The sequence below is a fragment of the Diadema antillarum genome, unplaced genomic scaffold (assembly GCF_040938485.1).
Source record: "Diadema antillarum isolate AM-2024a unplaced genomic scaffold, OU_Dant_1.0 scf00000095, whole genome shotgun sequence".
NCBI classification, from domain to species: domain Eukaryota; kingdom Metazoa; phylum Echinodermata; class Echinoidea; order Diadematoida; family Diadematidae; genus Diadema; species Diadema antillarum.
This window is the reverse complement of record NW_027270984.1, coordinates 1,000,836-1,018,631: the sequence shown is the minus strand read 5'-3', so window position 1 is coordinate 1,018,631 and position 17,796 is coordinate 1,000,836. Positions and strand designations below refer to the sequence as shown.

Sequence of the window (17,796 nt, the reverse complement as noted above, 5' to 3'; positions counted from 1 at the left end):
GTCAAAAGTCCAGGATATCCCAAATACTGATTGGATCTCGCATGGACTTGGAACCGAATTGTTGATATTTTTTTCTGAGGAGAGTGCTTCCACGGTTGCATGATACAAGTAGGAACCCGTCCCTGCAGGAAGCTGTACAACCCATACAGCATCCTCAAGTTTTCTGTCATCTTCAAGTTCTCGTCACCCGACGGAAACGAACTTCTTTGCGATCATCCTGTCTCGCATGGTCTGGGTTTTCGCTCCTCTTGCTTTTGAAACGGCGGGCGGACTTTAAACTCCTTCAGCTGCTCTGTGTAGAGAAATGAAATCTCCCGGTACTCAAACAGTATAGCTCCATACAGTTTGCTTTGCTCCTTTCCTCTTGCAACTTGAGAGTGTGTGCAGAGATACCTGGATAAATGTGAGTCTGTTTTTTACTTGAATTGTCATCACTTCAGATTTGATCATGCATCCAGGGTTTTGTTGAGCTGAAAACTTCACCCAGCACATCTCAATCAGAGTGCCGCAAAGAACGTGACATTCGATTTTTGTTGGCCTCATCGTAAAGAAAGTGTTGAGCAGAAGTTGACGTATACGAATGATTAACTCTTTCATCACCGTTTTGCTCAATTTCAAGGGCAGTTTGGTATATCGGCCAGTCCGCAGAGAGTTAAATTGCAGGTTGCTTCATGGGTGATGGTGCCTCTGTACACACACTGAAGTTTGAACCTTTCACCTCGGCGTGACTCTGCTCCGAGGATCACCTGATTGCATTCTGCTGTTGCTAGGAGAGGATTCCTCTGCCTGGCGAATAGAATCTTTGAAGATGGGGCGACGTCGATCAAAGAAGGAGAGTGATTTCCAGCGAACTCTTGTGCCTACAAGAAGAGCGTCCATAGGTAGAATTTCTCTCAATTTCTGTATCTGCTCTGCCACTTGACTGATTAATACTGTGAAAGTGGAAATTTTCGCCGTGTTGAAATTTTCGCGCATTTCGCGCAACCAGAAACCAGCGCGAAAATAGAAGCACGCGAATATTTTTGCTTACCGTATGTTCCTGTACTTGGTGTCTAGATTCCGCGGAATTAAAAACACACGAAACTCTTCTCACCCGGCCAAGCGCGAAAAATTAGTCGCGCGAAAATATCCACTTTTACAGTATGTGTATAATGTTTGTGGCTTGTTGTACCAAGGATTTACTACAGACCTGGGCCCTGTTGCATAAAAGTTATGATCAAACGCAAGTCAAGAAAATCATGCGCAACTTGATTTTCAACCAATCAGAATGGAGCATTTGGGACTTACGTTTGATCTTCGTGACTTGCGTTTGATCGTAACTTTTATGCAACGTGGCCCTGATCTGGAAGTAAACTCCGCGGTTGTATGATGGTAGATTGTATGTCGCAGATTTGTCAGTCAGTCTCACGCTGGAGACATGTTGAACATGAGCATGCGTATACACATGAAAACAATCCCAGTGACTCTTTAGGGTATCTTTATTGAGTGGAAGGAGGATTTGTTTCATGGAAAGTCAGTACCATTGTTGTATTTGGCTATAACATGGAGAGGGAACAATATGATTGAAGGGTGCATGCTTTGGGGAGTTTTATTTTACTATTATATATTTTGTTGTTGTTGAGTCAACCATTTCTGTCTGGGTGTTACAGCTGCTTTAAACGTTGATGCACATTGCATACATGTACTATGCTTATCAGCATTAAATGAAATTGCTATTAAGTATTGGATTAGGTTAATGAAATTACTATCTCAAGAAGCAACCCTCATTTCGTAAGGCAAAGCTTCTGGCAGTTAATCAGCCATGTGTTATGTTGTTGCCAAAAATGTGATATTTGAGATAAATATGGCCATAACATCTGTTGTGTATTCATGGCCTTAATATGTCAGATGTATGGGTACATGTACTACGTGATGTGTCATTACAGTGATATATTTCCTACTTGCCCAAATGGACATTGGGGCGAGGACCCCATGCGTTAAGCTGGCAAGTACGCGATCATTTTACCTGGGTAGTGAGTTGCAGGTGCCCCAGGTAACTTTGTGATTGTACAGTAGCTATGGTATTTCAGTGAATGTGTTTTTTTGACTGCCTGATTGATTTTTTTTTTAAAGTATTAACTGAGCATTCAGCCAGAGTATTATGTGTTTTTATGTATATAGTGACAGTATGATATGATTGTATGCATCTGATTGTTGAGAATAATTTTTTTTTGGAGTTTGTGAGTATTGAACGCACATCACATTCACACAAGCGATGTGTGCTTTGTGAAAGTTTTTTTTTTTTTCAACAAAATTACAAAGGTTCCTTCTTTGGGTCGAAGTTACTGTGTATTCTTTTGCAAATTGTTAATAATAATTTTAAAGTCAAGGAGCAACAAAATCAACAACACGAGTCTCTATTTCCTAAAGAGAAAAAGGTACACATATTGCTTTCAAATGTCTGCAGTGTTGATATAATTCTTTTTAATAGTGTAATCATCATTTGGGGCTGCAAGATCATGCTTTTTTGCAGTGCTTGCTCAATTATTCAGTAATCAATTACATTTCAGGCACCCTGATATTTTAACAATTTCCTCCTCTGCATCAATCTGTTTTCTCAAACTTCATTTACTGATTGAAGTTTGAACACCACTCAGCAAGGAAGGTTGCCAAGGAAAATACTGCTGTCCGTTAAAATCATGCTGGTGTAATTAAGTCAGAGGCCCATCATTATCCTTTTGCTTACATTCTTTTTATAAAATGGAGACACACCAGCTATCCAGAGCCCAGAAGTTGTAAATGTGTTTGGAATGATCATCGTTACCAAGCATTCTACTCTGTTTTCAGTGATGGTATATAGTAATCATGGTACAAATTCTTATTGTTGGCCCACACATGCGTATCACCCTTCGGACCGCTGTCGACAACACACTTTTATGAAGCATTTTTTATTTGTTATTAATGTTTGACTTCCTTGGAGTGTTTACAATTATTATATTGCCTCTGCTTATCTCACTTTAGGAGAGAAATTATCATAAAGAACTTGGCATTGAATCAACTGCTTCAGTTTTATCAGACGATATCAGAGATAAATGCACAGTGCATTAATGAGACGAAATAGTTGGCAATGTTGGGCGGGGGGATTTTTTTTTTGTTGAGGATGATCTTCCTCAGACCATCTCTTTTTGGGAGGGAGTGTGGGGGGTGGGGATGGGGTGTGGGGCTGGGGAGGGAGAATGGGAATCTTGTGGTACTTTATTGTCTGATGCTGAGAAATCTGCTTATTCTCAAATAATCTGCTATCTGCAGGCCATGGAAAAGTTGCCGTGCAACCCATAGAGCAACTTTCACTCTTTATACCATAGCATGGCAGTTGCAGAAACCCCTTCTATAACTACTGCCATCATTGCTACCACTGTATTTATCGTCATTGGCACCAAATCTACCACTGCCAATTCAGGCAATCTCAACCTGGTATAGGGGAAGCCTTGCACCCTCGTTGTAGGACCAGATCATCAAAGTTTGCCCCTTGTCCACACTCCACACAAAGATTCACTTTGTCCCCCTCCCCCTCCTTGAACTTCATGAGGTATATGATATAAAAGTTGCTGCTCAAGAGCAATCAAGTCACCGATAATAACTCTTCTGAGATGGAAACAATCAATGTACTTTGCCCCCCATACCCTGGTGCTCGCGCAGCGAAACTCTTCAGAGTGAACATCAGTCAGGTGATAAGAAATCAGTACTTTTTTCACTGGCGCCAGCGTACTTGCTTCAGTTGAGAGGAAACGAGCGGGTGCGAGCGCATTTCCGTGAGGATATCCTCCTGTTTCTCATATCTGGAAGTGAGGTGTTACGTTGTTTTCTAACACTATTTGTTTCTACATGATGGGGATTCCAAAGTGGAGGTGCCATCGCAGTGTGCCTAGCCAGATAGCGTCTGGTCCTGCTCTGGGCTGTAGGTGCTGCGCCGTTTGCCCCGAAACGCGGGCTTCGCGCTAGACCTATCGAGCCCAAGTCTGCAGTATTTGGCAAAATTGTGTTACCAGCTCTCCGTAGCTCTCTGATAGGCCTATGGAGAACTATCAAAACTTTCAAACTGAACTCTTTTTGGATGTTGGACTTACACCGCTGTGTTGAAGGCATCTCGTTGGTTTGTTTTTCGCCCTTTGTTTTTTCCTGAAAATCATTGCTCTTCTTCCTTAAAGCAACTTTGGTCACATATTCAGACTTTCTTGCAAGAGAGCAAGACTTTGTTTCTTTACGAAAAAGGCTGTGTGTTGTGGTTACCGAGGATTAGTACCGTCATTCATTGGGAGAAGACACCTGCCTGACGTGAGACACCTCAACTAGACGATTAGCACGTGTAGTTGGCACCATTATTGCTTTTTCTCAGTGGTGGAAGCTGCGCCGTGGAAGAGTTCAAGTGAACTTATCATCCCCTCGAGTCATCTGTGTTAACGCTTTTTTGTATTTACCGCATCAAGCGTCTTGCATCATCACCATCAGTCGTCAGCATTTTTATCCTACAAGTCCCCATTTCCACAGAGATATTTGTGCGACCGCAGCACCAACTGCATTCATGTGGACACTCGAGCCAAGTTTCGAATACAAAACTGACTCGATTTGTCTGAATCAGTACCAAGTCTCTGGGTCCCCACCCCAAATCCCTTCGCCAGCTTTGGATCTATTGCAGACGTCACCTGTTGCAACTTCTCGTCAGGACAGTCACCCCTGATCAACTACGATTGAACAAACTGTGACAGTTCTTCCCCATTGCTGTAAAATACCGATAAAAAAACAACTGCAATATATTCTACTGATCCATACTCATTTGCTGCAGAAAATTGAAAAACATCAACAACGAAAGAAGGCAAATGCCAAAATTTGTACATGTACTCAATCCTACCTTGACTCGAAACTGTTAGCGTTTCCCTGTATAAATATTTTTCTATCTTTTGCAAAATTGATTGTCGTAAGGCACAAAGTTCTTAGATTGTCCGTTCTTCTGTGAACACGGGTAAACTTACTTTTTTGTCACCATTCTTTTTTCAACAATGGACATTTCGCTCCAATCTCTCGAGATGAAGAACGACTGGGAGTTTATCAATACGTACCTTTACGACATTCTCGAAATCGGAGAATTGTCAGGTGAGTACAGAGATGGTAGAAGAAAAGAAGATGTAAAAATAAGAAGTCGGTATTAAAGGGATGGTATAGTTTTGGTTGAGGTGGAAATTCAGATTGTAACTCTTGCCAAGATGATTAGAAGCCGCTTTGAAATATCATAGAGCATACAATTCTAGAAGAATGCAAAGTTTATTTGATGAAAATCCGTTTTGAAATGGCTGAGATATCCAAAAACATAGTTAGACAAAGTAGTCCTAGTAAAAAATGGTTCCCAACTTTTATTAGGACCTCTTTGTTTTTTAATATTTCAGCCATTTCAATACCAATTTCCATCAAATAAACTTTAAATTCCTCATAGAATTGTATGCTCTTTCATATTTCATACGTACGAGATTTCTCATTATCTCACAAAAAGTTGAAAAAAAAAACTGAAGCTCCATCTCAACCAAAGCTACTAAATGTGAACTCACATGTTGGCCCATTAGAGGCCTTTGATGTGCTTTGAGAAGTGTGAATGATTTGTTTTTGAAGACAGTGTATTATGAGATTCTTTAGCAATACACAGGGAACACATTTCAAAGGTATGGCACTGCAGTTATGAAGTAGACTCAGAATTCATCTGCAACTGAAATGAGAATATCGAAAAGGTCACACAAAAGTTCTTGTTGGGTAGGACTAGGCCAGCCCTTGAAGACTCAAAAATATATCTCTGTTTTCCCTCACATGTTTTCACACAGTGTGTGTGTGACTGTCTGTTTTAGTTGAAAGTGTTCTAGGACCTATGAATCAAATTGCATCGAGACTAGATGGTTTGCCATCATGGTCTTGTTAAACTCTGATATAAATGGTCTTTTAACTCTGTGATGATGTCTGTGCTTTGGTGACTGCTTTGAATGTTTCTTTTTCATTAGGGATTTCTGTAATGTACGCATTTTTATGCATAATGTGAGAACAAAAGCTTTTCCTCATAAAAACAGCTTAATATCCAACTGTGTCCTGCCAGACAAGTTGGACAAGATGCAGGTTTTATCAAGAGATTGAAAAAAGATACGAAACAGGTATCAGAATTTCAAATTCCTGGCATCACCCAAAAGAAACATCTATATTTGTATTCATATAAATTTGCAAAATTCCTTTAGTAGTCAGGACAGAAGTGGTAATTGCGTGGCAGTCGCATCATTCGCCCCACGAGAACGACAGAACGTGATCTGATGGGCGCATCGCAATCTCTCCTGATGGTTGTCCTTCAAAGGAATCGCTTCAAGCAGGAGTGCACTTCAATCTTGGCAGTCTGTGAATAAATGTCTGAAAAAGATAAAAGCCTCAGATTTTTTTTTATCAGACATGTAATCCATCTTCTTATATCATTAAAATATGACTTGCCAAGTTTATGCTAAAACATGTGGCAAGCCACTGCTGATTCATGCCAGTTTAAAAAAAGAAAAGAAAAAAGAGAAATAAACAAAAGTGGCAAGAGCAAAACGTATTTGTGGTATGTTTTGTAATGATTTCTGAAATATGGGAGGTCGACTTCTATGACTCGTGCCTTCCTGGTGCCCCGACTTCATCCCAACTGCTGAGAATAGAAGCCTTGCCGTCAGTCTCTTGCGCAATCTCTCCCAACCCTTCTTTCTAGTCTTCTTTCAACTATTTAAAGTATTGGTTATTTTTTTTCCCTTCAATATGATTAACAAATTGTGTGTGTTTGTGGGAATGCGGGGTTGGACTGTGCATGTTTTTCTGTTGTGAAGTGCAGATTGCAGATCAACCTGCACAACATGCACAAAAATCTCCACTAATAATCAACTTTAATATGAATAGATTCCATCAAATTTGAATGAGATGCACATTCTTTTAAAATGTAACTACCTCCATGATGATGATGATGATAGTAATAGTAATAATGAAAGTAATATTAATGCTGATTGCAATAGTAATAACAACAATAGCAGCAGGCTGTAATTTCTTTCTCTTTTTTAGGGGAAGATATTTCTGTAAAAAAGTATGGCAGTTGTTTTGCAGACTAATTACAGTCAGTATTTTTGGGAGCTTGGAGTGGAAGTTATCATTTATTTGCTATTAAATTATTTGTTTCCACAGAATCTCTGATATCTGATGAGGTACTATTATATGAAATATAACAATATCTGGCTTTGTTAGGTAATACAGAGGCAAGGGATGTTCGGATTTTTTTTTTTGACAGTTTACATAGAGCATTAGAAAGATCAGGTTTTGTTGGTGAACAGTACTAGACCAGCACTGTGCAACTCTATTCTCTTTCTGCCCATTGCACTTTCAGAATGTTTCCTTGTTAAATATGAAAATTGAAGGGTTTACTGAAGGCAATATTAAGTGATGTTTTTGTTGCTTGTGGGAGAAGTTCAAATTGATGTATCTCAAATATTATGTGTTGTGCAAGCCTGGCATGATAGTAAACTGATAAGCAATTCAATTTGGAAATTGTGTATAAAGAAACTATAGATCCTTTGTAGGTAGTGTCATCTTCTAGATTATTCCAATGAGAAATTAATATTTTCTTCTGTGATGCAACTGTTCCATCAAACATTTTAATTCCTATTAAAGAGACATGATTCTTCAGGCAGAAATGATTAAAAAGGAAATTGGCAGCATAGTGCATGAATTCCTGCTGATCACTATAATCAAGAGAGAATGCATTCACAACTGTGCAAATCTCAAAATCATTGAAAAAAAAAGCTAACAAAACCAAACAAGGAAGAGGCTATTATATTCAAGGTTAAATGTCTCAGTGTGTGGTTAGTGGTGGTCATTTTTACTGCAGCAACAGGAAATTTACACTGGCAAAGGATTGCTCATATTTCATGTTTATTTTCATATTAATAAACAGCGCCCAGTGCAGCACAATATTTCCCTTTATCCTAGAGATGAAATTAGTGTCCTTTTTATACTGCCTTGTGGGAAATCCTTCCATTTCTTGTTGAGATGTAAACAGAATTCTTTAGGGTCCACTTTTTTGTTGTTATATGCTGGTTGTATATAACGTGCCCTAACATGGAAACTTAAGAAAGGTCTGATGGGACATGCATGAAAGCAATGAAAGATGATACAGATTGTAATCAGGACCAACCTGTTTTATAGCATCATTAGAATTCATGACAATAATCTCTTTAGTGAATACAGTCTTACTGAAATCAATTAGGGATGGCAATGGGACAGAGCAGATCCATAGGTCCGTGTCAAAAGGAAGAGTCTCCCCCTTTACAGCGCCGCGAGGATCGAGAGAAGAGAGTTGTAGACACTGATGAGAAATGATTGATGATTGCAATTACGGAAATTGAAAATACACATTTGGCCTGAGGGTTCAAGCTGGGGTTAAAGCACGAGGATAGCACGAACAATGCAAATGTTGTGATATTCGCACATGTCGTAGCTCATCTGTGTTCTGTCTACGTGCAGTAAAAGAATACCTATCTACAATACCTTTCATTGTTGCCATTCACTTCCATTGTGCTAGTGTTCTGTACTATTCTTTTGGACAGGGCGTTTGTCGATCAAGAGCCTACAGGGCATGGGAAGCATTTAATGAAGTCAGTACGTGGAGCCACGTCTACCCACAGTAGATTTTGATTCTCTGTTGCTCCACCGTGGCACACGTGTGAACGTGTCTCTTCCTCTCGAAATGTTTCCTGAACAATATTCAGAGTTCACGGGACAGTTTCGTCGGCATTATGTGATCAACAGGAAGTCAAATACGTAGGAGACAGGATTTCCAAAATGGGTTTTTAAAAAAAATTGATGAGTATTTATTCAAGAGTGAGATGGTTAAGGAAGTTTTACATTTCGAAATGGTTTCAACATTGCAATCTAACTTGCACAATTTCAAAATAAGAGTGAAATTGTTATTAAGGAAGTTTTACATTTTGAAATGGTTTCAACATTGCAACGTAAATCACACAATTTCGAAATATCAATGGAAACATATGAAATAACAGCTTTACATAAAAACATTTATTCAAAGAAAAGCACAAAGATAGTGGCTTGATTTTAATGAGTTATTACTTTTCAGTGGTAAATAAATTCTGTATTATAATGATCCAATAAGCCTTTTACAGTACATCATGTGTCTCTACATAAACAGTTGTCCAAACTCGTTAGAAATGCACATTAAAGTGCACAGGGTGTGGTGAGTGTAAGAATTTGACCCCTTTTATCATGAAATGAAAATTAGCCGACTGGCTTTGGTGGTAATTATGCCATCCTGTGTTACATTCAGATTGTAACTCAATTCTCCTCCACTTTGACTCCCATATCATTCTACGCCCCGACGTTGATTATGATATCCCAGTGCAAGTGCAAGGAAAAAAATAATGTTGTGTTTGTATTCAATCACAACGACTGATCGGTGCTTTTGTTGTTATCCGATTAGCAAAAAGGCATTTCATGTGAGATATCAATGCCTGAACAGCTACTCTGCATGGCTAGCTGCATGATTTATGATACTTGCTTTCGATATTGATACTTCTATATAGATTATTCAGTGGGAGTAGCAGAGGCGATCATGTTTTATACAAGCATTGCACCGTCAGCCTAAGTGGCAATATTCAGTCACTCTTAACCAAATTTTGTGTAATATCATGAAACAACGACAGCAACAGAATAATGATCTCAACAATGAATCTCATCAATGACAACGGCATCAACAAACTATTCTCATGCACAAATACACACAGACACACACACTCACACAAACAAGAACAACATGTATAGTAAATGGCTTTGAGCATTGTATCACCACTTACAGATCATGCTGTAGGTATGAACTACTGTATACACCATACATTTTGTGAAGTTTTTATTTTTAGCGAATCTTGTGAGTCAAGTGCTAGTCGTGAATTTGAGAACACATGAAAATATTAACTCTGATTGTGACATGAATATGACATGATCAAATAATTTCTCAGTTCACTTCTGTATTCCATGATCACAAATTTAACCACTCGCAAAATTGTCTTGAAGTCCTGATTCGTGAAAAATTAGAACGCTAAATATTCAGCGAATAGAGTACAGTATATTTCATGAATATAAATTTTCCTGTTGTAGCTGCAAAGGATTTTAAACCACAGTTTCAATGTTTGTTTGTTTTTTCAGTCACAAACTGAGAGAAACAAAATCTTTAAAAAGTACTCAAATACCCTGACTCGCGGATTTTATACTCTTTGATATGCTGTAATGGCAGAAGAAGAGTTCATTGTTTTTATGCAACAGTTTCTCTTCAATAAATAGGTTTATGAAAAGTGGTTTTGCTGTAGTTTTAACATTTACGTGTATCATATCATGCCCTACTTTGTAGCTTATCAGATGTACTTCATAATGGTGAATTTCCACATTCTGATCTCTATCCAGTTCTTCTGTAAACTGAGAGTAGGTGAGATAAGGAAGATGGAGACTAGTTTCTGAACTTTATTTTTTAGCGTTGTTGACCTAGCTGCTGAATTGAGCCAGAAATCCGTATGTGAGGATTTCGGTTCTTTCTTGCAGCCCTGTTCATTTCCTCACAGTGCTTGTCAACTTGCCTTCATCCGTAGGGTTGCAAAACAGAAGTGGCAGCACTCGGAAAACGACAGACATCCCCCCCCCACCCTTCCCCCTCCCCCCCCCCCCACCCTTCCCCCTCCCCCCAGCAGATGAGAATGCCATGTTTATGAATGAAGGAAGTAGCAATAAGCTTGTGGTGCCACAAAATTTGGTTCATTTTCATTGTAGCATAATTTCTCTGTAGTGTGTATTTCATTTCCCTTTTGAAAGTGAGCAAGAAAGAGACAGATAGATAGACAGATAGAGAGGGAAAGATTGTGAAAGAGAGAGGGAAAAAGTATTATAAAGAGGGAAATGAAAAGAAAAGAGGAAGATGTGGGCATTTGATTAAAGATGAACAATTTCTTGTGTTGATTTCTTCTTTTATTGTTCTTGAATGTAAAGACCATATTCTGTTAAACAACAGCTGACACTATTATTAGATATGAGTGAAGGTGCGATTGGTCGAAATGGTAGAATGTAGCAAAGAATAAAAATGTTAGCAAGTATGTGGGTTTTGCAATGAGTGTACAAAAGGTTGCGTGAAACTGCAATGGCTTGATTTACGTGATAAAGCGTAGGTGGAAGTTGAGCAATAGTAACCTTGGATGTAAACCAGACCTGAAACATGTCTCAAACTGGATGAGTGTTGCAAACAGGGGTAGAAAATACCCAACCTTATAGTTTGCCAAGAAATGACGTCAAGAACAATGTATGTGTTTGTCGCTATCCCTGTCTTTGTTTACACGAGTGAGCCAGGAGAACAGAAGAGAACATGAAAAATCTTGAAGTGCTGTTGATTCAATATTTTGAAATGAAATTGCCCAGGGACCTCCAAAGAAGGTTCCACAAAAATTGTTTGAAGAGTACAGTTGGGGAGGGAAAAAAACCCAAAATAATAGAGAGAGGGAGGAAGAAGACAAAAGAAAAGTTGTCATTTTTCAAGTGAACATTTGCCAGAGTTTGGTATCATGGAAATTGTCCAAAGCAATGCCTTGACCTGACTGCTTGTGGTATTTTGATTGTATACTTTTACCATCCAGTTTTGTATTCCTCCATATTCCCCCTTCTCTCCCCCCCCCCCCCAACTGTTGTATCAGCAGTGTTTTCAGATTTTAAAGGATGTTCCTAGCAGTGGTCCATATGTTATTATTCTTCTGTTTTCTCTCCTTGCAGCGCTATGTGGTGACCGTGTGGTCCAAATGACCAGGACCTACAATGACATTGATGCAGTCACCAAGCTACTTGAGGAGGTCAGTATACTTTTTGAATATTATTCTTTTAAAGATAAGTTTCATCTATGAATAATATTGCCAATAATTCATGACAAAGCTATTTTATACAAGCTGTTAAGACCATTATACCATTTTATTTAAATTCATTGTAACTTTATTTTCTCTGAGATCCTTAGTTTCATATTGGTGTTTCAATTCACCTGCTCCTGCTAAATGCATTTTAGTGCTTTGCATTCAGTTTGAATAAATTGCTATGTCAGGTTAGCATCAGTGGAAGCTTTCTTTTTTGTCAGGAACAAAACTTTGTCAGACAGCTCTGCATGTAATGTTTCAGTATATCTTGTCCACATCGTATCAGCATTAGATGTTCGTACTCTCAGTGCATGATGCTACTTTCAAACTTTACAAAGTTTGAAATAACTTTAGTCTTTCTTGGAGTGTATCTTTAATAGTTCGCTATGCAAGCAGCCATGGCACACTTGTAATTTGCTGATGGAATGGGCATTCCATCATAGTGGCAGGCACTGTTTAACAGCTTGTGAGTAATTGAAGTGAAATGTTAAAGTCTGTCATTTGGAAAATGATGTTAGAACCAAAGGCTGTGAAGAAGGCATTGAATGGAGTCAGTCCTTTTGTGTACATGTACCATAGCTTTATGTACTTCTTGTTCTTGCTCTTCATTTTTTTTTAATCTCTCCCCCTCTCTGTTTTTCTTTATTGTCTGTTTTTGTGTCAGTCTGTATGTCTGTATTATACATGTATCAGTCTGATTCTCTCCATGTCTTGTTATCCCTTGTTCATTTGTTTTGTCATCATTTCCTTGCCTGTTCCCATAACATGCTATTTCTTTGACTCGATGCGCTGTATAAGGCTGACAAAATATATTTCTTTGTTTTCTCTCTTCCCTAAAATGCTCGATTTGCGAGAATAGAAGGAAAAGGACCTGGAGCTGGCAGCCAAGATTGGCCAGTCTCTCCTCCAGCAGAACAAACAGCTGGAGGCCCGCATCGAGCTGATTGAGGAGAATCTCACCGTCATCGGAGACCAGGTGAGCATCTCAAGTCTTTCCTCCTCCTCCTTCTCCTCCTCTTCCTCCTCTTCCTCCTCTTCTTCTTCCTCCTCCTCCTTCTCCTCCTCCCCCTCCTTTTCCTCCTCCTCCTCCTTCTCCTCCTCCTCTTCCTCCTCCTCTCCTCCTCCTCCTCTTCCTCCTCTTCTTCCTCTTCTTCTTCCTCCTCCTCCTCCTCCTCCTCTCCTCTTCCTCCTCTTCCTCCTCATCTTCTTCTTCCTCCTCCTCCTTCTCCTCCTCTTCCTCTTCCTCCTCCTCTTCTCCTCCTCCTCTTCCTCCTCCTCCTTCTCTGTTTGTCTTAGTCTCTATTCCCCCCTCTCTCTCCTTTTCTCTCTCCGCCATGTCGGCTGACCACACCCCTCTCCTCCTTGGTTGCCATAGCGATGTGGTTTTCAGTTTGTGTAGTGCCTCAGCACCTTGCTGTGATGCTGGAAGCGCTTTACAATGTATCAACACTCTGGTCACTAAAACAAACCCTCACCTCCTGTTATTAAACTCTAACACCCCCTCCCACCCCCCCCCCCCCCACTTTTTTGCATATACATACTGAACCCATGGCTTTGATAACTCCAACAATGTTTTGTTTTACCGTCATTAGAGATCATAAATATTCAACAATGCACTCTTTGACTCTCCTCTTTAATATGAATCCTTCTCTTTTTCTCGGAATGAGTGACTGTTAACTTGATCATCATGGTGAACTCTTCTCTATTGGGAGCACCGAAAGTGCAAGGATACTATAATCTGTAGCTGTAACCAGTCCAGGTTTCCTGTGTGTGTATAGAAAGTGAAACAGCTTTAAAATAGAAGTGATATATTTATGCAGTCCTCATAAAAAGCCGACTCCATATTTCCTCCTATGTTTAGAATGCATGTAACAATGTCCGCTGGCTCGTGGAGAACTTTCAGTTTGTGTTTATGGAGAAAGAAAGAAATAAACAAACAAAGCAACAGACAAACGATTCATACACTACGGACTGTACATACAATCCAACACACTGTCAAGTTCGTGAGGATTTATCTCTTTAATTTCAGTGCGCGCTTGTGTTTACAACTGCATGAGGTATACACACCACTACTGACAGTATTTTCATGGAACGGTGTTAAAGTTGGCAGTGAATAACGCTTTGTGGGCATAAATAGCTGTGGCTTGACAATCTATAATATAATATCTATAAATATTGCACACGCAACACACATCAGACAGCTGTTTCCGTTGCTCTTGTAGAACTTGGGACTCGCAAGTAATTTCAGATTTTGTGGTGAAGAGAGAAAGAACACTTCCGGTCACAAGATTAGTGATACTCTGTTTTCTCCCTTGTTCTGAACCCCCTGATAAGAATGCGTGCTTTAAATATATTACAAGCCATCTAGGATATACAACATGTAGGTCTATGCACAATTATGACCTGCATGTAATTGTAAATTTATCTATAAAATATTGGAAGGACATGAAGTGAAGAGAAATTAGCCAGTGAGAATTAATAGGAAAGGCTGCATGAGGTATCATAATCCTATATTAAAGGTTAACATTCTCATCTGTTCATCTATTTCAGATTCTATGTTATCGTTTATTTATTCTTATTTATTATAATTAATTTTTTTTAATGTGTCATTTGCTCCATAACTTGGCAGGAAGGTAAAATGGTCCAAATTATAGTGATGTATCAAATTGATAGATTTGTTGGAAAATTCTTCTTAATCTACCTGACATTGCCTACATAACAAATGATATCTTAATACCATGAAGAACTACTGTACCTCAGTGTTAAGGAAGTAGCGTTCTCATCGAAATACCGTACTGCCACAAAAAAAATAATATGCTCTAGAGCACATCAAAAGCTTGAGCCAAAAGTTTACTCGGCGCACGCGCAGGGAAATGCTCGTTGCAATTTATCTCGAGCCAGTTTTGGGGCATGTTGTGCCGAACAGTAATGCCGAACGTCTTATTTTGTTTGCTCATGTTTCATTATGTGTAAACTTCTGGTGTGGGAGTGTCTCTCTCTCTCTCCGTTTTTAATGTTGACACATCATTAAAAGTTGATGATAACAACATGTCATGTTGTTGTGAATTATTTTGCCACCAACCTTGTGTTAAGAACATGATAAGGGATCAATATTTCCTTCTAACTGTGTTTACTTCATGTTTTCAGAGCCCTATTAATTCTTTTTTTTTTCATATCTAAAGGAACCACTGACTTGTTGGTAAATATCATCGAGCACTCTAAAAAAGAAAATTAAGAAATTCATGAAATATTTTGATGGCAGACACTCTTACATTATTGATACTTTCTTTTTAACTAATGGAAACAAATTCTCAAATCTGGATTATTTTTTCAAAGAGGGAATGTAGATGTTTGTCCAAAAAAAGGAAAACATTTGTTAAGTCAATACATGGACTCACAGGGAACATATATGATATCCTATTGTATTTGATATTTGAGTCGACCATCTTTTATCGTTTTTATTATGCCTCCGCCACGAAGTGGTGCCGGAGGCATTATGTTTTCGGGTTGTCCGTCCGTCTGTACGTACGTCCGTACGTCCGTCCGCTTTCGTTTACGCGATAACTTGAGTAATATTGACTGGAATTTTACCAAACTTGGTCCAAGTATGAAGTATGATAGGGCAATTATTTCATTAGATTTTGGGTGAAATCGGCTGAAGGTCAAAGGTCAAAGGTCAAGGTCAAATCATGAAATTTTATCTGTTTACGCGATAACTCAAGACTGGATCAAGCAAATTTCACCAAACTTTGTTGGAGGATAATGTATGATAGAACAATTACTTGATTAGTTTTTCAGTGAAATCGGACAGAGGTCAAAGGTCAAAGATCAAGGTCAAATCCTAAAATTCATCTGTTTATGTGATAACTCGAAACTGGATGAAGCAGCTTTCGCCAAACTTGGTCCAAGGATGATGTATGATGTGACAATAAGTTGAGTAGACTTAAGTGACATTGGCAAGAGGTCAAAGGTCAAAAGGTCAAGGTCAAATGCTATAAATGTTACAATTTCCCCCATATCTATGCAATGCCCAAAGGTATTTTCTTGAAACTTGGTGTGGACATGTACTACTGCGTAGAGATTCTCCAGAGAGGGTTTCACGTCATAAGGTCAAAGGTCAAAAGGTCAAAGGTCTAAGGTTAGGTGAAAATGTTGCAATATCACTTTTCTCGCAAATGGTTCAATGTATCTTTGTGGAACTTGGTACATACGCATGTACTGACGGGCAGGGATTATCTAGGGAATTTAGGGGTCATGAGTCAATAGTCAGGGGGTCAAAGGTCAAGGTCAACTCCTCAAAATTTTACTATTTCCCTCATATACTAGTATATGCAATGTTTGCATTATTACTTTCAAAACTTAATACATGCATTACCTGATGGAGATTCTCTGGGAAATTTCCAGCCAGAAGGTCAAAGGTCAAAGGTTAAGGGTCAAAGGCTAGGTTTCAATGCCTCCCCCCCCCCCCCCCAGGAAAAAAGAATGTTTTGTACCGTCATTACACTCTTTCTTCATACCTTGGAAATTACTCATTGCATAAACTTACAAAAAGGTCCGTCAGAATGCAAGTAAAAGTTCTCAATTCCCCAAATATGTGTACCTACACTCCTAGAAAAATATAGCAAACCCAGTTCAAGACATTTTCTGACAAACCTGCCATTTCAATATTTTGCCAGTTATGTGAAACTGTCATGGATCACACATTGTGAAGACATTGTACTATACGCTTATTGGGAGAATCATGCATTTTGGCGGAGGCATCAGTCGCCATAGCGACATTTCTAGTTCTTTCTGTAGAGGAGGGGGAGGAGAGTTTCTGGATCACACCAAAATTGTATGATGCTTCCCTAAATAGGTCCAATCAAAATTTGATAAATTTCTTGTTTAAATCTGCTCACCACATTTTTCATAATTAGATTCACACATTACGACTTAAGTTTACAAATGTTTCCAAAATTTGTCACAAGAAACATAACTCCTCAGCTTATGTTTTGTTTTAAAGGAAGTATATAATCTTAAAAAATGACCCCCTTCCCCCATAAAAGAAGAAGAATTAATGAACAGTTTTCAAGCAGCATCCATGTTGTCTCTTGATAAATTGAATAATTGTACTTTAACTCTGAATAATGTGTGGCTTTTTGGCCCCACACCTGTTTCCCAAAGGAATTCAAAGGCAATATTGAGATTGGCTTATTTCAAGAAAGATTGGTCGTGACTTCAAATTGTAATATTGACAATTTTTAGTGAAATAATGGAAATTATGTACTGAGAGAAGTAAATCATAATATATCAGTATCATACCTACACATTGTACCTTGCCCTCCTGAGTATCAAAAAAGAAAAAGAAAAAATGAAAATGGATATCATTATATCACACATACTTGAGATGCTCAATATTTGTAGAGAGATTTAGCCATCTACTTAAGATATCACAGTCTGATTAGTGAATGTAAAGTTCAATTGGAAGAACATACAGTTTTTAACGCGCCTGATCATGTGATCAACTCTAGGTGCCCATTTAGTGCATGAGCAGACGTTTGAGAGTAGTCACGTGTGTATGCAACAAGAATCTATTTTTATGGCTACTTACACTGATTATGACGCTCGCTCGTTAATAATCTAAGTAGAACAAGAACTCAAAGGTGGAAATGATAAGGGAGAAATGTTGTGTTGTCAACCATTACACATTGAATTTTGATGGTCCCATATATTTATGCAAACATTGCACAATACTTTCTGATCATGGGTCAATAGACAAACCCAGATTTCATCCTGAAGTTGAAATAATTGGACTTATCCATATTGATCAAATTTCTTTGCTCTATTT

General features: G+C 38.7%; 1 protein-coding gene across 1 annotated transcript in view; it reads left to right on the top strand.

The window, feature by feature from the left end:
• The window catches only part of LOC139718499 (trafficking kinesin-binding protein 1-like), a 75,394-nt gene that overhangs the window by 36,642 nt on the left and 20,956 nt on the right, over positions 1 to 17,796 (top strand). The window contains exons 4-5 of the mRNA XM_071629972.1: positions 11,839 to 11,915; positions 12,829 to 12,945. Of these exons, the coding sequence (XP_071486073.1) occupies positions 11,839 to 11,915; positions 12,829 to 12,945 (194 nt within the window). The remainder of the gene's footprint in view (positions 1 to 11,838; positions 11,916 to 12,828; positions 12,946 to 17,796) is intronic.